General features: G+C 35.3%; 1 protein-coding gene across 1 annotated transcript; it reads right to left on the minus strand.

Moving 5' to 3' along the window:
* Positions 1 to 4,923: 4,923 nt before the first annotated feature.
* LOC121373957 (minor histocompatibility antigen H13-like) lies at positions 4,924 to 22,552 on the minus strand. The gene is made up of 11 exons (XM_041500804.1): positions 22,360 to 22,552; positions 15,371 to 15,469; positions 13,880 to 13,962; positions 13,376 to 13,464; positions 12,654 to 12,739; positions 11,534 to 11,659; positions 10,790 to 10,847; positions 10,313 to 10,433; positions 9,750 to 9,852; positions 8,494 to 8,579; positions 4,924 to 8,033 (listed from the first exon to the last, which is right to left on the minus strand). Exons 1-11 carry the CDS (start codon positions 22,546 to 22,548, stop codon positions 7,958 to 7,960), a joined length of 1,116 nt encoding a protein of 371 aa, XP_041356738.1. The 5' UTR covers positions 22,549 to 22,552; the 3' UTR covers positions 4,924 to 7,957.
* Between the last annotated feature and the right edge of the window lie 646 nt (positions 22,553 to 23,198).

Below are 23,198 nucleotides of genomic sequence, written 5' to 3' on the forward strand. Positions count from 1 at the left end.
CCAGGCGCAATTTTCTGTGTTTACATTGGATAGTCCGAAGGTTCAGTAGTTCGAAGGTTCAATAGTCCGAAGGTTCCTTGATCCGAAACATTGTACTCCGTGAACATAGGCTAATGTTTTACTACGTCTCAGATGTGTATGGTATAAATAGGGCGTTATGTTAACATCTATTTTAAAGGGACATTCCTGAGTTTGCTGCATTGTAAGATGTTTCCGACTAATTTCTACGATTAAACTTACATATTAAATATATTTTCTTGTTTAGAATATCAGTATCTGTATATTCAATGTTTCTGGTCGTCTTAATATTTGTGAGCAGCCAAAACTGGATTTTGTTTTCAAATAATTTCGTACGTACGAAAAAACTATATTTTAGGAAATAAAATGATATTTAACCTAGTACAAATATTAGAACGATCAGAAACACGTTTTTACAGCCACTAATATTTTATGCAGAAAAAATATATTTGATATGTAATTACAATCGTTAAAAAGTATATGTTAGTCGATAACATCTTAAACATTGCACCAAACTCAGGAATGTCCCTTTAACCTCAAAGTTCTGCAACAGCATTGGGTCATTTGAATTCGTAGCATTGCTTAATTTAAGATGACGGTACATGTAACTGTTAGAATAATCCAGTGTCCCCTTAATTTTGTTCTGTCCCGGAGCAAGTCACTGGCTATCCAGAGACAGGCCCCGGGACGGACATGCTCGAAACTCTAGTGGTATATGAGCATGTTAAAAAAATTATTCGCATTCAAGGCTTGAAGCAGTGGTGTAGCCGGCAAGGGGGGGGGGGGGGGGACACCCCCCCACCACCAATCCCGGGAAATTTTTACCTTTTCGCTTATTAATAACATTAAAAAGGTTCCTGTGTCATATCCCACTACACAGGTCCCCCCCCCCCCCCCATACAGAATCCTGCCTACGCCACTGGCTTGAAAGAAAGAAAGAAGTGTTATATTTAACGACGCACTCAACACATTTTATTTACGGTTATATGGCGTCAGACATATGGTTAAGGACCACACAGATTTTGAGAGGAAACCCGCTGTCGCCACTACATGGGCTACTCTTCCGATTGGCAGCAAGGGATATTTTATTTGCGCTTCCCACAGGCAGGATAGCACAAACCATGGCCTTTGTTGAACCAGTTATGGATCACTGGTCGGTGCAAGTGGTTTACACCTACCCATTGAGCCTTGCGAAGCACTCACTCAGGGTTTGGAGTCGGTATCTGGATTAAAAACCCCATGCCTCGACTGGGATCCGAACCCAGTACCTACCAGCCTGTAGACCGATGGCCTGCCACGACGCCACCGAGGCCGGTCCACTGGCTTGAAGCCAATTTCAAATTTAATTGTCAGTCGGCGTCATAATTTCTCTAACTAGTACACGTTAAAAATTATCAGACAACACTGCCTCAGGTAGCATAGGCGTATACTGCCACAAAAGAGGTACGAATGGATGACTTATGATATTGAACCATGTGTCCGACTCAAAAACAAAACAAAGAACTGTACAGAATATACATACCGGTATACTTTCATAAAAACAAATGCTTCCCTGTTTTGGCAGAACTGGTGAAGTCAGAGGTTGTGCAGCAGCACGCAGAGGAAATCCTCCAAACCCTCGAAGGAAAAAGTGGCGCGCACTCGAAGATAGGGTAGCTCGAGTGTAATAAAAGTGCAGTTGTGCTTTCATTTTGCATTAATATTCGACATTATAACATAGAAACAAGATAGAGGAGCTTTAACTGTTGGATTTCAATAGTTATTTTAATTAAAAAGCGACATTTCATTTTTGTTAACATGTATTATACTAATGACCTATCCAGGTGTGGCATGCATTATACTACTTGGCTATCCAGGTGTGGCATGTATTATACAACAGACCTATCCAGATGTGGCATGTATTATACAACTGACCTATCCAGGTGTGACATGTATTATACTACTGGCCTATCCAGGTGTGGCATGTATTATACTACTGGCCTATCCAGGTGTGGCTTATGTTTTCAAATATCCACTCGTAAAAGTGGCATTCTTTTTGTTATAGATTAATTGAATCACCAAGCGTTTAAATGGATCAGAGAATGATCGTTACATGCCTTTTAGCTTCAAACCGTACCTAAGGAGCCAACATTGGCGTTGCCTGGGGAGGGGAAGGAGGACTATTCTCTCCCCAAGCACACCTTTATTTTCCAACCATATTGTTTGTTTGTGTGTCGTCATATTAACATGGGGCCGGGTCGTAACTCAGTGGTACAGCGCTCGCCTGATGCACGATCGATGCCCCTTGGTAGGCTAATGTTCATTCCAGCCAGTGCTCCACAACAAATGTAACAAAGGCCGTGGTATGTAATATCCTGTCTGTGGAATGGTAAATATAAATGTCCTGCTGCTAATCAAAAAGAGTAGCCCACGAAGTGGTGGCAGCGGGTTTCCTGTTTCAATATCTGTTTGGTCCATAACCATATGCCCGATGCCATATAACCGTAAATAAAATGTGGTTGGTTTGGATTGATATTTAATAAGTCAATCAGATGTCTAAACTGATATCCAACATGCATCATATCGTCGTGTGATAACATACATCTTACAGTGTTGCCTAAAACGTTTTAGCCTACACATAGGTACACTTAGTGATTACTGTAAAGAATTCACATTTGTTTCGTGCATTTGACACTGTTCTTTTGCCATTCTTCGTGATTATAGTTAGGTCTATAAACCTTTGTAGTGAACCTTCAGACTATAGAGCTGTAACCGGATGCAAATACACACATTTTTTACACGTAGGGCCTACTAAGCCTGACCAAATGTCAAAGTTACAAACGGATCCAATGTTCACGAATAATTTAAAGGGACAGATCCTAATTTTTAAACACAAAGGCACATCTTTCACTATTAGAGCCGTTTATCAATGAAATAAAACATTACTTATATTTTATTTAGATCATCCATTTTTGTACAACCGAAATGTTTCTGGTTATCCTGGTGTTTCTAACACAACAAAATGCATTTTTCATAATTTTAAAAACGCACGTCCATCTGAGAACTAACGTTTATGGAGTAATAGCATTTTAGTTTATTTTAAAAGATATTTCAACGTCACAGACTCTTTGTTTCACTCTGTTGTATCCAAATTAGTTACAGGTTTGTAAATTAACCAAACTTAGTGTCCATTTTTACGGGTTGAAACTAGTCTAGGTGGAAAATATGCCTAGTGTTTAAAAACTAGGCTCTGTCACTTTAAAGGGACTAGCCAGTTTTCTGCATTGTATGACATTTCCGACTAATAAAATCTTTTAACGACTAAAATTACATAGTATATATATTTCTTGTTTAGAATATCAGTGTCTATATTTTTTTTATTGTCATAATATTGTATCACAAACCGGATTTGGTGTCAAAATAATTTCGTACGTAGCCTATATTAAAAAAAACCCTTAAGAAGTTTAGGGAATATACATCAGGGTTGAAAATTAGTATTCGCCCGATCACCCGTGGCGATCTTTATTGGCAAAGGGCGACTAAGAATTTTATAAAGGTAGTCCATTGGGCGATCATCGATTTTAGTGTCTGGCGAGTATGGTACAACTTAAAAACAGAAACACACCGATACTAAATCGGATGTGACAAATAAAAAGACACTGCGTCTATGTTGGCGCGAACTACAGAAGACATAGACCATGTTCTATATTTTGACAGCGCCAACGTAATGAATAAAGATAAAATTCATATCAAATAATATTAATTTATTAAGCTTTAAACCAATATCGTCTCAAATATAATTTTATTGGGGTAAAAGTGCAGTGTAAATTAAAACAAAAATTATTCACAAATTATAATCAAACTGCATTGGTTAACTTTTTTTGTGATACAAGTTTTAAGGCAATTGATGGAACATCCAAGGTAATCTGAATGACACAACCATAATACATGATCAGGGCCGTATCTCTACAAAGTATAGTTGAATGGGCATTTGGCAAAATAGTGGATGATTCCGTGGATCTCCATCTAGAACAGCCACTCCCGAGGAAATCATTTGCTGGGAATTTCACCCCTTTTGCATCATCACAAAATGTATTCCATCACTCAAGCATCATCCGAGGACTGCCACTCCTTTAGTCTATACTGCATTATCTTTTACCATGTATTAAAAATGAGATTTAATGTTTAATTTAATGGTAAAATAAAGAAACATGTTTGTTTATACTGGATTTCTTTTTCAATTTTTTTTTAATTTGAGTTGGTATGGGTTTAAAACTTAATGGCGTTTTTATATGAAGTTTCACATCAATTCATCGGTTTTCTTTAAAGCAAACGATTATTATTCAACAATAAAAAATACTCTAGTTTAATTTTAACTGTGCAGTTAAAATTCCAAAATGATAATTGGAGGGCTAGTTGAATTTGAGAAGGGCCAGTAAGAATGTTCTTCAACTTGCCCTGCTGGCGACCTTGGTTTTAATGTTAATTTTCAACCCTGATACATGTAATGACAAAAATAACGTAGGGTAGGTAGGATTTTAATTTTTTTTTAAAAGAACAAGAAAAAAAAAGGTATTTACCCATATGAAGTTATGGTTCAAATAAAATATGTATGCTAAAACACAGTAAATCCCTGGCATAATCATTATACTATATAAGTATGTAAAGTTTAATGAAAATCAGATGAGAAATGAAGTTTCTCTATAGACAAAAGGATAAATGTAAACTCATTGAAGACATCATAATCCTATTTATAATTCCTATCAGAAATTAAAACGCTAGAGTGATGACACAGTGAAGGTGTATTACAAACTAGTCAGCTGAATTTATGATGCCAATTTTTATATGGACAAAACACTATCCCTTGAATGACTCGTCGCGAGGGATAATTGGGATATAGATTATCTGAAAAATCATGTTACAAGATTCTGCTTCAAAAATGGTTTATTCACATTTGCAAGCACCATCTGATGTCTGTTAATAAATAGCACAGCTTGAGATGCACGCCCTCAGTTTACCATCACACACAGTCACATTCAACAATGATGTCTGTCGGACAAGAGTTTCTTTCCAAATGCAAAACTAGAGAGAGAAAACAGGCACAGAATAATACCACTTCACACCAAATATACAAAACAAGAGATGACGATAAACAGTGAATGCTAATGTAGTCAGTAACTCACTGACAATTTCCATTTAAATGAACAACAAAAACAACAACTATACATCATTTTTCAAATAATGCTGCTACATTCTGAACGATGTGTGGTTTGTGGACAAGGTCAAATGCATCAATAATGTTTCTGTATTCTAAGTGATTGTTGGTATAAAGTTTTCCTGACCTTGCACTTTTTTAAAACTTAAAACTAAATACAAAATGTAACATAACTATGGAGCCCATCACAATTATCAACATTTTAGGAATATACAAACCATACTTTTTTTTCTTCTCTTTTTTTTTTATAACTACTCTGCTCCTGCTAAAAGAGTATGTAAACAAATTTATAATTTGTGTAAGAAATATTTTTATTTGTCTTAAAAGTGTATGCTGGTATCCTTACCCCTAGTATAAAATTTGTATGCTCCTAAAAATGTTGATAATTGTTAATAGCTCCAAAAGTAAAAAGATGATACCATTGCGGTCAGAAGAATAAAATGTACATTATTTTCATAACAAAAGATAAAACAAAAACTCTTGAAATATGTTGTCTTGTAAAAAAAAAAATATGATTTAAAAAAATGGATATAATAATCAGAAGCATGTTCTTACAAACAGTAAAGACATCAGAAAGCTTTTGTCATTACTACACACATTATAAACAAACAAGCTAAAGGAGAATGTTAAACAAGTACCCATTATGGTAAACTTTACTCCAGCGAAACATTTTATGCTCTTAAAATAAACACTGGACAAAATGTCATGTCAGTTTATAAGTATGGACACTTTTTACAATTACATTATGCTGGTAACTGAAAATACTGTAGTACCTGAAATTAATGCAATCGTAATATTAATCCCGAGTCCATATTATTCACATTATTTCAAGTTTTGTCTATGGTAATGCGTCATATGTCATTAAAAAAAAAATCAAATACTAATGTTATTTATAGAACACAACTGGAAAACAATGAACCATTTACAAGACAGTCTAAGTACCCAATAGGCTATCACATCGCCAGCCATGTGTCTGCTGCAATCTTTGGCCACTCTGCCAACACGATACACCATGTGTGAATACTTTTAGGCATACTAAATCCCATGTTGTCAGTTTCTTTGTTTTCATTGTTCAATTTGTCTGCAACTTTGTTAGTGTAGCATGTTAATTGATGTGTAGCGCCTATGTAGTAATGTTGGCATAAAGTGCTACTACTAACAGTAGCTTGTGGGAATTTCCCTATTAGCTCTGTTGGTAGAGCGCTGAACTCTTGTATTGAGAGTCTGTGGTTCGAATCCACTCAGTGGAGGTTGATTTTTCTGTTACACCAACATATATACATGTATGTTATATTTTCGTTAGTTACTTGATCTCATCGAAGATGCCTGCACCTCAGATTTAACTGAAGGCTACACAAAAGTAATATTTCCAAGGGAGGCCACTCATTTTACAATTATGTCACATTTTAGTTTGACTACCATCACTAACATTAATTTCAGGATCTACAGTAATCATAATATAACATGAATACACACCAATTTTTGAAAGAAAGAAAGATAATGTTACATTCACACCACTTACATACCTAAAAATAATTTAAAGAGCGAGCTTTCAGGACAATGAATCCAAAAGATGTCTGGAAAGAAAATCTTAAACAACTTGTGCAATAAGCATGTAATTTCACCATCAGCACAATTGCACAAGAGTAATTTCACCATCAACACAAGCTTTGATGTATGATTTCAAATTAGGAACTACAAAGATAATACTATATGATTCACCATAATATACAATTTAGAGTACAATAAATAGACTCCTCATATGAAACAGGAGCAAGTATTTTGGTTTTCCAGAATTTAAATATACTGTGGCATGGTACCATGATTGTTTTAATAATGAGAAATATTTAAAAATATATACTCACTACTGATATTAGAAGTCAACAATATTTGCATAAAAAAGAACCAAATAATCTTACATTTAACTCACACTCACACCATGAGGGTATGGGCAAACTGTTCCTCAAACACTGTTCAGACTTACTTACGATTGACATATTATCCCAACACCAATAATAATCATTTACAGGTCAAATAAATTTGCATTCACAATACAAAGACATTGTAAGAGGTAATATAGCATGTTACAGCATTAACAATAAAGAAATACCAATTCAAAAACACCCTGCATAAAAAAAAGAAATTACAAATGTGCTAAAAATAAATCTCACAAAATATTAATATAATTTTATGAAAACCAAATCATATAAAAATATTTACTAAAAGGAATTGTAAATAAAAGACAACGACAGAAACTAATTCTGTAGAACTTATGTATTAGTTCCATAACAAATGGATGCATATGTCTGCCTTGATACAGGTAAAACTTGCATGGCTAAATTATTTTTTTCCATGCTTTATTTGAATGAAAATTGGTGGGGGAAAAAAAAGAAAAAGAAAAAAAGAAAAACAAACTTGCACGATGTAAAGAAAACCAAATCCTGTTACATATAAGTAATAATATTAGTAACCGGTAGGATGATTTGGAAAAATAAAGCTCCCAGTTTATACAACACGAACAAATATACCTTAACAAACGAGACTGACAATTTTACCTTTATTTTTTATATTATATCAATGAGTCTTCAAAAATACACCTACATTTGCCTAACACTGTACCATAACATCCTCAAATGTGCACCACAGATCATACTAGCATCCAAACTTTTGATAAACCAGGCTGAAGACCAGCAAAAAGAGGGCAAACAATCTGTTTGATTAAATCTTCACTCAATTGACACATCATCATTTGTCCTTCTTGTCCACTTTCTGTTCTTCACTTTTAGGATCATTTTCATCCTTTTCAGAGTGATCTTCATAGCTAGAAGTCAAAAATAAAATACAAATAAAAAGAACTAAAACAGCAACTTTAATTTGGCTAAGACCACAAATATACCGACATTCGATTTTCCAAAAGTGAAAATCAATCAGAACTCTTGGTAGTTCAGCATCAACAATATATTTATTTTAAAATAATTTCATTATGCAATTAATTTAAAAAATAAATAAATGAAATGTTCATTTTATTTGCAAATAGAAGTACCAAGATGAGTTAATTTTCATATTTAATTACAAATAACAATCTTTACTAACATGAATAATACTATGTGAAAAAAAATAACTCTGATAAATGATCAAGATAATGTCTTTAAGACTTAATATTATATTAATATTATATAAGTTGTTATAACTAGAGCCTACCTATTTATCCATTGTTGGAAAAACTAGGCTACAAAAGTTACATGAAACAAACATTGTGAATATGTGAAAATAAAACCTACCCAAACAACTCTTTAATTTCTCCTCTGATCAGTGCTACAAGTATTGGCACGCCTAGACACGCTGGCACCAGATACAACAGAGCAGGCTGGAAAAAGAAAGAAAACGTCAAGCTTACTGTAAATATTATTCATGAGCAAGTACAATACTATTAGAAAAGACGGAATGGTAATGTACTTAAGTGATAAAGAAAGTACTTGTGAGTAAATATTGTGACAGACGAATTAAAAAACAAGAATTATGTGGAATTAAATGTCTCGGCTACCGTAAAATTATTTAGTGTTGCTAATAGTTGCATCCATAAATGTTCTCTCAATTCATGTTAAACAAATTAATAAATTTAATTTTTATTTCTTTCTTAACACGCATGGAAATTAACATTCATAGATGTAACCATAAATCAAGTTTCATTGATGTAGAATTTGTGTGAGAAATGGAGCTAACAAAAAACTTTAACGTTGACCTAAATGCAAAGTTGACAGAAAAGCAATACTGATGTCTCGCCTTTGTACTTCATATTTGACATCCAACAGCCAATGTGCCGTAGTGGTGTCGTTAAAACAAACATTTCTTTTTGACTTCATAAAGTGGAGACAATAAAACCACTAATCCAACATGTAACTCTTTGTTTTCTGACTCTAAGTGTTGCAATTTCGAACTGTTTTTAGAACGGAGATGCAAGATGCACCACATCATCCCTCTTCTACAGTTTTAATTATCTAAACCCTTGATTGCCATACTCAAAAATCAAGACTACAACACAATTTGACATGTCTCAGGACTCCTCGGTTGAATACATTTGAACTAAATTGCTTTTAAAACGAGTTTTACGTACAGTACTAACACAAAAACAAGACCAAGAATTCCTCCTCTGTTGAATAAATTTTAATTAAAACAAAAACAGACCAAGAATTCCTCATCTGTCGAATAATTTTTTTAAATTAAATTACTACTAGATTTCTTTTGTTTTATAAATTATACACATGTAATGTAAAAAACCCATGGAGTTTTAAAATGTGTAACCAGCATGGCAGAATAAATATGGCAAGTGTACATGCTTTGTGTATATTTTCCAAAGCTCTTTACACTGTTTTTACATAATATAATTTTTAATGTAAATAAAAATATTCATGTATTTAACTTTATTTAATGCCAAATAACCAATGTGTGTTGTAAGTGTTGGCTTGTCATTAAACATTTATTCATTTTGTAATTCTAATGTTTATTTTTTTCAAAGTATCCAATTAAAATTACTGACCTGTGCATGCTTGAAGAAATGCATTACAAATATGGTGGTTAGCAATCCAAGACAGTAAGCTGCAAAACCAGCATAGAAGTACACTTTACTGTCTTTCTTCAGACTGAAAAAAAAAGGCATTCAGGGCATTTAATTTAAAAAAATGGAATCTTTAAATTAACATTCTAACACATAGAAATAATTAAATACTAAAATGGACCACCTGAAAAACGTTAATTAATACTTTCAGCTGAAACAGATTAAGCACAATTTATTCATCTTTAATCTACTACAGTAAACTGGTTATGTTTTATATGGCAATATCACCAGTTAAAAAAGAAATTCTGAAATGTACTATAAACATCTTAATACCTTTTTAAATGACAATACAGTATGACCTACATGTCATAACAAATTGGATATAACTGGTGCAAATGTTAAAAACCCAAACAAAACAGAATACCTTCAAAGTATTTTCTTGTTGAAAGACAACTAGTTTCATTCTTAGCTGCAATTCAACAATGTTTTTCTAACACAGAGGAAATGTTGATATATTGGAAATGATGCTAATGGCTACAACCTACCTCACATCAAATCTCAGAAGCAGGGCTATAAATATTCCAGGTATAACTATGTCACCTAGACCCAACATTGCGAAGTTGTTTGCAGCTAGTCCTTTCTCCAGAATGTCTTGAGGAAACACCACTGAAATAAAATGCATCTTGTTAGTACAAAAATTATGTTATTCATTTATACACACACATATATATATATATATATATAAACTAAAAGGTTGCATACAGGACCAATCATCAGCTAAAAAGTGGTTGGTATCAAAATAATGTACATGATGAAGGTAACTGGTTGCAACCACATTCTGTGAACAATCAGATAAAATGATAAAGTAAACTGTCACAAATTGTAAAATTAAGTTCCACAAATCAAGTACCCTACAGAGAGAGGAAAAGAAGGGGTGGAGGAAATAATAATCTGGTATAGCCACCATAGTTTGTTTTATGCTTCAATAATGTAAACATAAACATCTAAAAGTAATTACTTACATTTGATGGGTGCCTCAAATGACTTAGCAACAGTTACCATTACGTTGGTACCAAATACCTGAAAAGATAAGTAGTTAAATAACAAGTGAAATTGGTTCATTGTAATAATACCATTATAGATAAAATGTTAAACAAGCCCATAATTAGGTTAACAGAACAAAAGCTCATTGACTGAATTGTTGCTACTTTTAAAACATAAAACAATTAGTATGTTTAACAATGACTGCTGTACTTGTAATAGAAAAACGCACACAAAAATTCAATATAAAGTTTGCTGTATTACCCACAAATAACTCTACTGTACATCAAATGAAATAATTATTGCAAAAAATAATTCAACTTCTACTGAGGGGTTTCGAACAAAGGACCCTTTGTATGAGTTCAAAGGTCATCCAAATGAATTAATAGGGAAATTCCCAACAGCTACCACCAGTAGAAGTACTTTATACCAACACTACTACATGCACTAGATGTACTCCACCCACCTCAAGTGAACTTCAGCGATGTCATGGTGCAGTGGGCCACGAGCAGGTTTATAGTTATTGGTCCTGACTTGGTTGTAATTGTATTCCTGTGTTAACAACTCACCCAGTCCAACATGTGCTTCAAATGTAACAGAGACAAACGAACCTCTACTGTAGAGATAAGAATCAGAGACTAACAACTGAACTAATAGGGAAATTTCCACTAGCCACTGGTAGTAGGACTTGAAACCAACACTTCGATGCTACAATATTCACTCACCCAGAATATGTCATAGACGAACAGACCTCCCAACAAGATACAGCCGGTGCTGATGCGGTTGAGGGACAGCAGTTCAACTCCATTGACGGCAAAGGCAAGCCCAAACAAGTTGTTTGCTATCCAGTGCTGGAAGTAAATAAATTACATGCTATCAAAAACTATACTCTATCAATGTTAGTATTTAATCTATATATTTAAAGGGACATTCCTGAGTTTGCTGCATTGTAAGATGTTTCCGACTCATAAAATATTTCTACGAGTAAACTTACATATTAAATATATTTTCTTGTTTAGAATATCAGTGTCTGTATATTCAATGTGTTTCTGGTCATCTTAATATTTGTAAGAAGCCCAAACTAGATTTTATCTTCAAATATTTTCGTACGTACGAAATAAAATTATTTTAGGAAATGAAATTTAACCTAGTAAATATATTAGAACGATCAGAAACACGTTTAATATACAGCCACTAATATTTTATGCAGAAAAATATATTTGATTTGTAATTACAATCGTTAAAAAGTCTCTGTCAGTCGATAGCATCTTAAAAATTGCAACAAACTCAGGAATGTCCCTTTAAAGCAACACATCACTTTTGCTAAGTACCTTGTGATGTCAGTTAAAACCAGTCTACACCCTAATGATCTTAAAATAAATGTTTTCAGTTAACGATGTCTGACAACTTGAGTGGGGATCCTAAGTATGATTCCCCATGTCTTTTAAAAATTTGAAAAAAAATCTGTAAAAAAGATATGATCACAAAACCAGAAGCAAAATACCCACAACAGTGGAACATTCTTGGCTGTGACTGGTTATTGGAAAGGTTGGATCGAACCATCTCGGTGGATCCATTCAACCAACTGGCATTTTTCTCGTTCTGACCACATCTGGTCAAAGGCTGTGGTATGGGCTTTCCTGCCTGTGGGAAAGCGCATATAAAAGATTCCTTGCAGCTCATGGAAAAATGTAGGTTTCCTCTGAAGACTACGAGTCAAAATAAGTAAAGCTGATGATTGGTGTCATTAAACAAAACAAACTTTGGAGATGGATGAGGAAATGCAATAAGTCAGGTAACAATATGAAAAAACCCCCAAAACAACGTATGTTTGATTACACAAACCTTCTTAACCAGGTACCAAACACCAATGGCAGTGCAAACCAACAAACAAGAAAGGTCTTTGCGGTCAAATTCGTAATTCATTATTTCTGAAATAGCAAAGAGAGACTGTTCATATGCAGCTAGGACGTACCTTACCGATACACTTTTTACATATTATAATAAGCCACCTGGAAACAAGCTGCATAAAAATAGAAAATAAAGGAAATTGATATCAATATATCAAATATCAAGAAAATCTAATGTTGGATTAGCAAGTCATTCCAGCCAGTGCACCCCGACTGACAGGTATGTCAAAGGCCATGGTATGTGTTATCCTGTCTGTGGAATGGTGCATATAAAAGATCCTTTGCCACTAATGGAAAAATGTAGTGGGTAACCAAATGTTTAATATCCAATAGCTGATGATATATAAATCAGCGTGCTCTAGTGGTGTCATTAAACCAAACAGATTTTGATTAGTAAGAGTTTATTTTATGCAGTGTTAATAATAAAATTTGAGAAGGACCAGTAAGATTTTTTTTATCCAACTGGTTCTGCTGACAAACCTTGGTTTTCATGTTAAATTTACAACCCTGGGAATATACTCAATATGACAATGTGTTTAAAATAAAGAAAAAACATTTAATTCTCAATGCATTTAAAATATCAAGACCAATAAAGACCACACTCACCCACCCACCCTTACAAACACACACTATATTATATAGACTTAATCAACAAACCTTCTTTCTTTTCTGCCTTTCCTTGAGTGAATATCAGATGATAATCCATATTTGGAAATGATGCCGGCAGCAATTTGGTCACAAATGGTCTTTAAAAAAAAATAAAAAATCCACATAACTAGATTACATTGTGCATTGTGTGTGTGTGGTGTGTGCGTGTGTGTGTTTGAATGTCATAATTCAAAATCACAATAACTATAAAAAAAACTATGTCACTAGTCGTATCATTTAATGCTTGATAGTAAAAACATATGTATGGGTATACACTGAACACTGGTCAAATACATCCTCTTTAATGAATTGAGGAAAAAATTTATGAATAAAATATATACTTATTAGGGAGCATAAAAATATAAAACTAAACCTTGTAAAGTTATCTATACCAAAAGCTTCCACTAATGTAATTTGAAAAATAAGTTTTTGATTTCATTAATGCACATTGGACTTGTTTAAACCACAGCTGTATTCTTGTGTGTGGTTAAATTATACATTCAGTATACTTACCCTCCTATATGTGCCAAAGCAAGGACACCCAATACGAAGAAGTAAAATGTTAACAACAGGTTGATGTACTCCTTGGAAAATATCTGAAATACAGCACAAACAGCTAGGATACACACACCATTCTGTAATACATTAGATATGTTTTCATGCATCTGAATGATGCAGTATGCCACTGTTAAATTATTTCATTAAAACAGACATTATAATATATATATATATTGAGAATATTTAGCATAGAAATTGGGAATTTTCTTTTGAGTAAGGGGCCCACAGATAAATCACCAACACATTTCCTATAATACGGGCAACAAGTACCGAAGTAAAAACAGATGACCCATAACAACAACTTAGTACATTGTATTTTATAGATTGTAATAATTGTAATAAAAAGACCATGTTAAAGGGACTACCTGAATCTGTAGCCATTAAAATAGTGGAGTATATGTCATATGTATATATATGGTTTATAACTTATATTAAAAGTTTGAAAGATAAAGCATTATGTCCATAACCTGTATTCGGGATTCTTATTGATAAAATATAAACTGTTTGCAAGGTGGCTTTTGATAGTGTTTGTTTTAAGAGGAATGTACAATACAATATTTATTTCAAGTCCTTTTCGGTACATCTACCAGGGATTCATCCAAGATTTTTTGACAGGATCCCATATCTGATGGGATTGGGGAAAATTAGTTTGATTTAATCATAACTGGGATGAGGTTTTTAAGGCCACAAAATGCACCATTGTTAACAGATTTTTCAGAACAGATCATTACAAAAATACATCAAAATGGGAATATTCAGTGTTACTTGTTTTTGGGAAGGGGCCCCATGATCGGTACCAGCGACTGCCGGCATAAACCACTGATTTACTATTGTGTTAACCATGCCTTCAAAACACACAATAGACAGACGACCCCAACCCTCCATAAAAATATCATCTTTCAACATCTCATACACAATTTATTGGATATGCTTGTGACATTTTTCCTAAACATTAAGTAGAATTTTTATCTATTAAGCAATATTTATTTGAAATTTTTATATTTATATTAATATTATAATAAGCTTAGGTAGATTGTTCTTTTGATTCACTGAAGTAAGCACATTCTAAAGAGATAAATTCATTATTTTAAATTAATAATTAGTATAACAAGCATTATGAGAGTACAACTATAAGCAATACCGGGTTTATTTTTTTCTTATTTCCTAAATTCAAAGGCCATACCTCTGTGAAAAGTGGGAAAATCATCATGAAAGTTAAACTTAATTTGTAACAGTATGATATAAAGCTATATACAAAATTTCAGCTCAATAGTTCAAGGCCTTCTAAAAAAAATACATTAAAAAAATCGGGACAGAAGGACAGACAGACAAAAGGAATTAGATGAAACCTATAGTCCCCTCCGGTTGTACCAGTAGTGGACTAAAACTAGCCAAAAGATATAAAAAACCCCAAAGAGTTTCATATCTAGGTGTAATTGTTTTTACCTGAAATACCAAATAGATTCCAAACAGTGTACAGCTAGCTATAATGGGAAACATAGCTGCATCTTTTGACGACATAGTTTCTGGTTTTTCTCCAGACTCCTGAAAAAATGAAAAAACCCCAACATATTAACATATACGCATAAAAATACCGTATACGCAAATATGTTCGCGAATAAAATATACTACGAAAATCGCGAACATGTTGATAGCACCGCAAATTTAATTACGCGCGAACTTATTTCCGATTTGGTATAATATTATTTACCTTATAATATACTACTCAAAAGAATTTAAGGGTCAGACGATATTTTCGACATTATTTTCTGAATGTCAATTATATTAGCTAGACCATAATGTCACGTATGGTATTGTTCCATGTTGACGAAAGTGGGTCTAAGCAACCCATAAATGAATTAAAATCCACTGTTATTGACACTGTCGACTAGTTCTAATGGCGAAAACATGCTTACATTTGCACGTAAAGTAGGGCGAAAGCGAAAGGTCTGCTAAGTGCCCATAACTTGCTTTTTCACAAAGCGCTTCATTTACACGCTTTGCACGTGTATTCAATGTTCCCAATATTGAATTTCCGTATAATTGGAGCTTGCGTTCGTGTACGGTGCACACTCCAAATTCGACAATGGTACGACGTCAACTGACTATCGAAGATCGAGGAAGGGCTATTGCTTGGCTTCAGGATGGCAATACGCAAAGAAATGTTGCTCTGAGACTTGGTGTCAGTCAGAGTGTCGTTGGCCGACTGTGGCAACGGTACCAAGCAATGAATTCTGTTAGAAATCGTCCACGTTCGGGAAGACCCCGAAGCACTACAAATAGAGAGGACCGCTACATCACCAATATGGCTCTACGTCAACGCACAACCACTGCACGCCGATTACGTGACAATCTGCGGACTGCGACTGGAACTCGAGTGTTTGATCAAACCATTCGTCTGAGAGCCAATAATCTACGCTGCCGTCGCCAGGCTGTTCGACCACCACTCCTACCACGTCACAGAATGGCCAGACGTCACTGGTGCACGCTTCATCTGCGGTGGCAACGTGTTCAGTGGGGTCGAGTGATGTTCACTGTCTGTCCCGGACCACTCCTGCTGGCTATCCAGAGGATGGGCCCGTGACAGACATGCTTGAAACCTTGGTGGTATATGAGCATGTAAATAAATATTGGAATGGAATGATGTTCACTGATGAGTCCAGGTTTAGTCTCCAGTTCAACGACGGTCGGGTTCGTGTCTACAGACGTCCCGGGGAGCGCTTCGCTGACGTTAACGTTAACTATGTCACCGGTTCGGTGGTGGTAGCGTCATGGTGTGGGGCGGCATCTCTATCCACCACAGGACCCCCCTCTATGTGGTGGATGGCAATCTGAATGGAATCCGCTAGCTGAATGAGATTATCCGGCCATTGGTTCTCCCAGGCCTTCAGCAGATTGGCAGCGGGGCAGTTCTGCAGGATGACAATGCCAGACCCCACCGCGCCAGGGTGGTAACGGACTTTCTCAGACAACAAGGTATCGCCCGGATGGATTGGCCAGCATAATCGCCTGACTTGGCCCCAATAGAGCACGCCTGGGACGAATTAGGCAGGAGAGTTCGGGATAACCATGCCCCTCTGGCCAACCTTCATGATCTGGGTCAAATTCTTATGGCAGAGTGGCAGGCCATTCCCCAAGAGTTCTTCAGACGTCTGATCAACAGCATGAGGCAACGATGTGTCGAGTGTATTCGCGCCAGGGGTGGATTCACACACTATTAAACAAATGTTCTAATGTGTAAAATCCATGTTTGACAACCTTCACCTTTGACAGCATGTCATGTGACTTTGTTGTATACAGTGACGTTTATTTGTGGGTTTTTGTAAATATGGAACAATAAATAAAAAAATTTGGTGTAGTTTACATCATCAATCTAATACACTCTGAAACTTATTTAGTTATAAATTTTTGACCCTTAAATTCTTTTGAGTAATATATATAGTCTTATCTCTACACCCAACCCATATCAGAATCAAGCAATCAGAGGTCCGCAAGGTCACGTGATTCTGTAAACCTGCCTGGTCACGTAGATTTGATCGACGTGACACAGTTGTGCGTAAGTCTGTTGTTACGTAACCTCAATTTTGTTTGTTTTCTTTGTAATCTTGAATGGAAGTTTTGGGGTACCACCAATAATTCAAAGTTATTTCTTCTGATATTTGCGTTTTTCAATTCTCTGTATCGCATGTGCGTGTTTCACCAATAACATGTCTTATCAGACATACATACAACATTGACATCTAGCTGACAGCATGCTTGTGAAATCGTCATTGAAAAGAGTTTGGCAAATGAAATATGGGTAATTTTGATTTTATTATCGGGGGACACAATCGCGAAAATGTAAAATGAAAGCCTGATCGCGAATTATTTTAGCCGCAAAAATATTTGCGTATACGGTACTCAACAATACTAACTTAACAGATCACACAGTTACTTCTGACTAGATACAAGTCTGTTATCAACTATGTAAACTAAGACTATGCAGGTGTGTGCATAATGTATATAACAAATTACCAACAGCATTCTCACTGGTACATTTTGATGCCCTCCACCCAGTCTATTATTTCATGCTGCTTTATTTTTCTGAGCCCTTCTTTATATTTCTGCATCGAGCTTCATTTCTACCACTGTACCAACCCTGCTACTAGCTATTTAAACTTTATTTTGCCACAAAATGAAAACTCCTATCATCCGAACCAAATTGTTAACAACTACGATAATAGATTCTCCTACCTTTAATTAGAGTTGATTTCCCCAAAGTTTGTCCAGATAGAAATTGTGAAAAAAACATTACAGTGACTCAGATTCCAGATATGCGACTAACAAAGTCACCGATATCGTCTTTGCTGAGATTGCATAGGGCAAAATACATGCAGTTTTCTGCCGTCTGCCATTTTACTTGTTTATGGGATACTCTTTAAGAGGGGTGGATCAATATCACATAATCTAACAACATCATGACATGTGCTATGCAGGGTTTCTGCCAGAGGGTAAAACAGGTATGGCACCATACCCAAGTTTAATTTTTTAAAGTTAACTTTTTCACAAAATTAATTACTGTATGATTTTCTTAACCCTAACCGTGACCCATTTTCATTCTAGAGGAGGCCCCCCATATTCCCTGTTGACTGTGGTTACATTCGATTTCATTGCGCCATACCCAAAAATTTCTATCTGGCAGAAACACTGTTATGGTATAACACACTCATCATGATGTTAAGATTAATTATGTCACATACTTAGGAGGCTTCTACACATCTTGAAGAGTATTCCATAAAAATGGAAAATCACACAGTGAAAAAGTGCCTACATATGTTTTGTCCTAGCAGATCTTAAAGTCAATATAGGTGATATGGTTTCTGTCTAATACATGGAATCAAAGCCTGTGTACTCTGCCGTTCCATGTAACCTCTGACTGAGAGAGCTGAAAGACTTCCTTATTAGTTATGTTCAACCCTTTGGGATATTGAATTTGCGATATCAACTGAATATTGCATTAAAGGAATGCTAAAGCAAGGCTTTCGGACTGGCATGCATATTCAAAGATATATAATCAGTGTTCTCGCTGCTCCATTTAAGCGGGGCGCCCCGCCCCACTATTCCATTTTGCCGCTCTCCTTTCACGTTCCCCGCCCTCCTTTATTTTCCAGCACCTATCTCCGCTATTTCCAAATGCACACTTTTTTCCACATAAAAAACAACAATCAGTCTGCACACTGGACATCAAGGGAAACAAGCGTCGTTGTGTACAAAAAAGCAACTGACGAAACATTTAAGACAGTTACCGTAACGTAATTTAACAGCCTCTATTTTGTCCAATATCTGTATCCATTTGTATGTTTGACAGCCACAATAAAAGTTATATTTTATGTGAGCAATGAAAACATTTTATTTTTTATATGGATTTGGCAATCTCCGATTAAAAAAAAACACCTCTTATTTGGCGCCAAAGTTGTCACGTGATCAGAACGGTCATTCTGTCTTTTGTTTTCACTAACTATCGTTTGATATTTTGTCCTCAGTTGCAGATATAATTGGTTATAACTGATGATTTTCACTTTCTGTCATTCTGTTTATTCAGCAGTTCTTTATAAAATATGTAAACTTTTCATTTTGGGGGGATATGAACGCTTATAAAAACAACGGAAGTGGTAGTGTTTATCATTTAAATCATTTATCTTGAGTGCCAAATAATATATACACCGCCTTTACAAAAATGGAACAACTTTTTATCGGCTGGTGATAATATTTTATTACAGCGATCGATTCATTCGATGAAGATGGAGATTTAAAATGTATCCGACATTAGGAGATCACTTTACAAACATCTTTATTGTTTTTTTGTATATCTTTAAATATTTATTAAAAATAATAATAGCAAAACCGGAACTGCCCGTGAATGTCAGACCGATATCATCTTCAGTTCAATTAAAAGACGAGTCTGCTTTATTTCGTATTTATAAACATTTTTGCACTTTTTTGTAGGCAAAATAAGGAGTATGTCTTTTCACAAAGTCTACCAACATACAACAATATGGTAACCAAACTACTCCCCCCCCCACCCCCTTTTTTTTTTTTAAAGGGTGTGGTGCCGAGCGGCCGCCCTCCTTTAATTTTCACCCAGCGAGAACACTGATAATGCATATTATTGCCTAATATCAACAAGTATAATCTTATAGTTAATTAATAAAACGGTTAAATGTGAAGGGGGCAACCATTTTGTACCATCCCAGTGAATATGCCCTCTGGCGAGCCGGTGGTTACATAATACTTAACGTGTCACATCAGGAAGAACTGAAGAAACAAAATGTACCTGATTTTTGCGGATGCATTGCAATGTTCTGTAATAATATCCATCCCAGTAAGCCAGCAATAAGTATATATTATTTTTCAAAACAAAATAAACCACCACTGTCAAGTGTCGAAATAACTGTATTATGTTTCGTCCATACATTAACCCACGTACTTACATGATAATCAGTGTTTTTTCAGTTATCTTTTCATGGCCTGCACATGTGATTCCTGATTGGCAGGTGTATATTGCATGGTATCCAATCACAGTAATTGATTACCACTGTCTAGCTGCCCTTATAATGTTAATGGACATTATCAGCCGTCCAGCTTTATTACTGTAAATAATTATATAAAACCCTTGCTTAAGTAGACTTTTCCCCCATCTAAAATAGCAAAACTGATAAATTAAGTAGTCTCAAAGAAAAGAAAATTATCACTTGGGTATCGTGAGTGGTTGTTTTTGCTCCAGTGTACTCTACCAATTTAGTCCTAATAATAAGCATTTTTTTCTTTGGATTTTTTAAGAGAGAAAAATACTTTTAACGCCATTCTTCGTTCTGTTGATGCCAACTGAAATATATTTAGTTAAATAGTTTATTATACTATCAAGTCATTTATGTTGCATTAAAAGTCTGGTTGATTAAAGCAAAGCGTCTTATCATATATTACTGCTTTTGTTTACACTGTGCATACAGGAGTTGGTCGGAGATGACGTCACTTCACCCCAAGCTATAGTACTGGATGCCACAAAAATTAAACAAAATGGCTGCCCCCAATTAGCAGGAATAATCACGTCTTTTCATTAACTCTAAAATTACGCGTTTTTCATTTCTTAAAGTGTCAGTATGTGTTGGTGGTCTGGGTATGCATCTTTCCAACACATAAGGCTCATGTTGAGTTTAGTCTCCCTTTAAACACTACAAATGACGTAGTGCTAAGTCTGGATTCAAACTCCAAACCATCGGGACTGTAGCCGAGCATTCCAACTACTCGGCCACGCAGTAAATCAACAAGTGAGACTGCATTTTAATACTTATAAATCTCATAGGGTGTATTTTGACGGAATGAATCAAACATCTGCGGAATAAAACAAACCTTTAGTCCCATAATGTCTTTGCTATCGATTCTCCCCTGGGTTGTCATGCCATGATCTGCGCAACCTATGGAGACATCTCAACACCAACTAGGTCCTAGTAACAAGCAACTCTCAGCAAACTGTTCCAAAACATATATATATCTCCCCCTTTCCAAATTTCTTTCATTCAAATTGCGCACCTTTACCCCTTTGACATTAATCATATGGGACATTCTATATTCCAAAGCACCAAAACCAACCCTGGTCAGGTCAGGTCAGGTCGTAGGGCTTTACGTGCACATTCAGAACAAGCTGTTGTAGGCTCCTCCGTCCAGGACAGGAAGGGGGGGAGAGGGGGGACCGCCTTCACTGGCAGGTGCAAGTGAGCACCAGCAGCCCGACCGTGGTCGAAAACAGGCGGAGGACCCTGGTCAGACAGCTGGTGTTCTCTTGTACCTGCCAGTGCAGGCGATCCCTTCTCCCCAACCCTTTCCCGTCCTGGATGGAGGAACCAGCCAAGGCCGGCACCTATGCCCATGACAGGTGTGCAATGAAACAGCTTGCTCTGAATGTGCACGTTAATCCCTATACCATACCATACAGTCTCATTCTCTTCTGTGCTAGATATTTCTTCCGAAAATGTAGCAATACTGGATTACGAAATTTAAGTTACACTATGGTGGTTTTATAGAATTAGAACAAAATGTTTTAAAAGGTATTGTATATCACTATTCCTAACCCTAAACTAATTCCAACATATTTTTGAATATTGTTAAGGGAGAACATAAGGATGTCTTGCCGTAATTTATCTTAGTTGTTAACAATGTCTGAATGTGGTTCGAACTTTAACATTTTAAATAATTTAATAATAATTTTAAAAAACCCATCGCCAACCCCTCCTCCACCCCCCCAAAAAAAACCACTGCTTATAAAATATAAAAATTATCCATTTTACGGTAATATTTTTCATAAAAATAGTGAAATCGTTGTTACGCGAAGGTGAAATAGCTTCTTTCCAGATTGAGTTAAACTTAAATTATAATTTTATATGTGTTCACGTGTTTACCTTTTGCTCCTTATGGTATTTCACAGAACGCAGAGAACCGATGAAAATGGGAAAAACTGCCATAATAAATAAACTGGTATATGCAACGGCCATACCCTCCGGTGTGGCGGGTATTTTACCGGTTCCATTACCAGCAGTCTCATTTAAAGTTGCATTGAGAACAGGTTGCTCAGTCACACTTTCTGCCATCTTGAAAATAGCATACGTCTACAAAATTCAATTCCGGTTGATTTCGTCACGTGCTCGGAACTTTCCGAAGTATGCGGAAATAGATTAATCTCGTATCTCGCACAACAGTTTTGTCGGTGCAAACACCACACGCGTTATTATTATTATTGACAGAAATATGAAAAACATTTGCACGGTCCTTCCAAATACTGCCATATTTTACATTGTTTTAAGTAATAAATAAATCCAACTCAGAACATGAATAACACATTTAACACAAACATGAACTTTGAGAGGAAAGATATATTATTCCGTCTGTGTAATGAGCAAGTGGAGGACGAAATTGCATTCTTAACAAAATGCACCTCAAATTTAACCCTTAGGAATCTATTATACACTGTCAAGATTTTACTTGTCTATCTGACTTGGAATTTTGTTTTCTCTCTTAGATTTCCCAGCTCACGTGTCACCAATAGGTGGGCAGGCATGTTACGAAATGTTCTCACACAATCAAGCAGAGCTTTTGAAATCCTCTACGACAGTAAAAGTAGTATAGTCATATTAATTATTAAACCATCAAAAATATGTATAACCTTATGCTTTGTCTCTGTACAAAAACGTGTTCTTATTTACATTTCCATACAAGTTTATGTTTTAAAATGTGCTATGTT

This window comes from Gigantopelta aegis, chromosome 6 (assembly GCF_016097555.1).
Source record: "Gigantopelta aegis isolate Gae_Host chromosome 6, Gae_host_genome, whole genome shotgun sequence".
NCBI classification, from domain to species: Eukaryota; Metazoa; Mollusca; class Gastropoda; order Neomphalida; family Peltospiridae; genus Gigantopelta; species Gigantopelta aegis.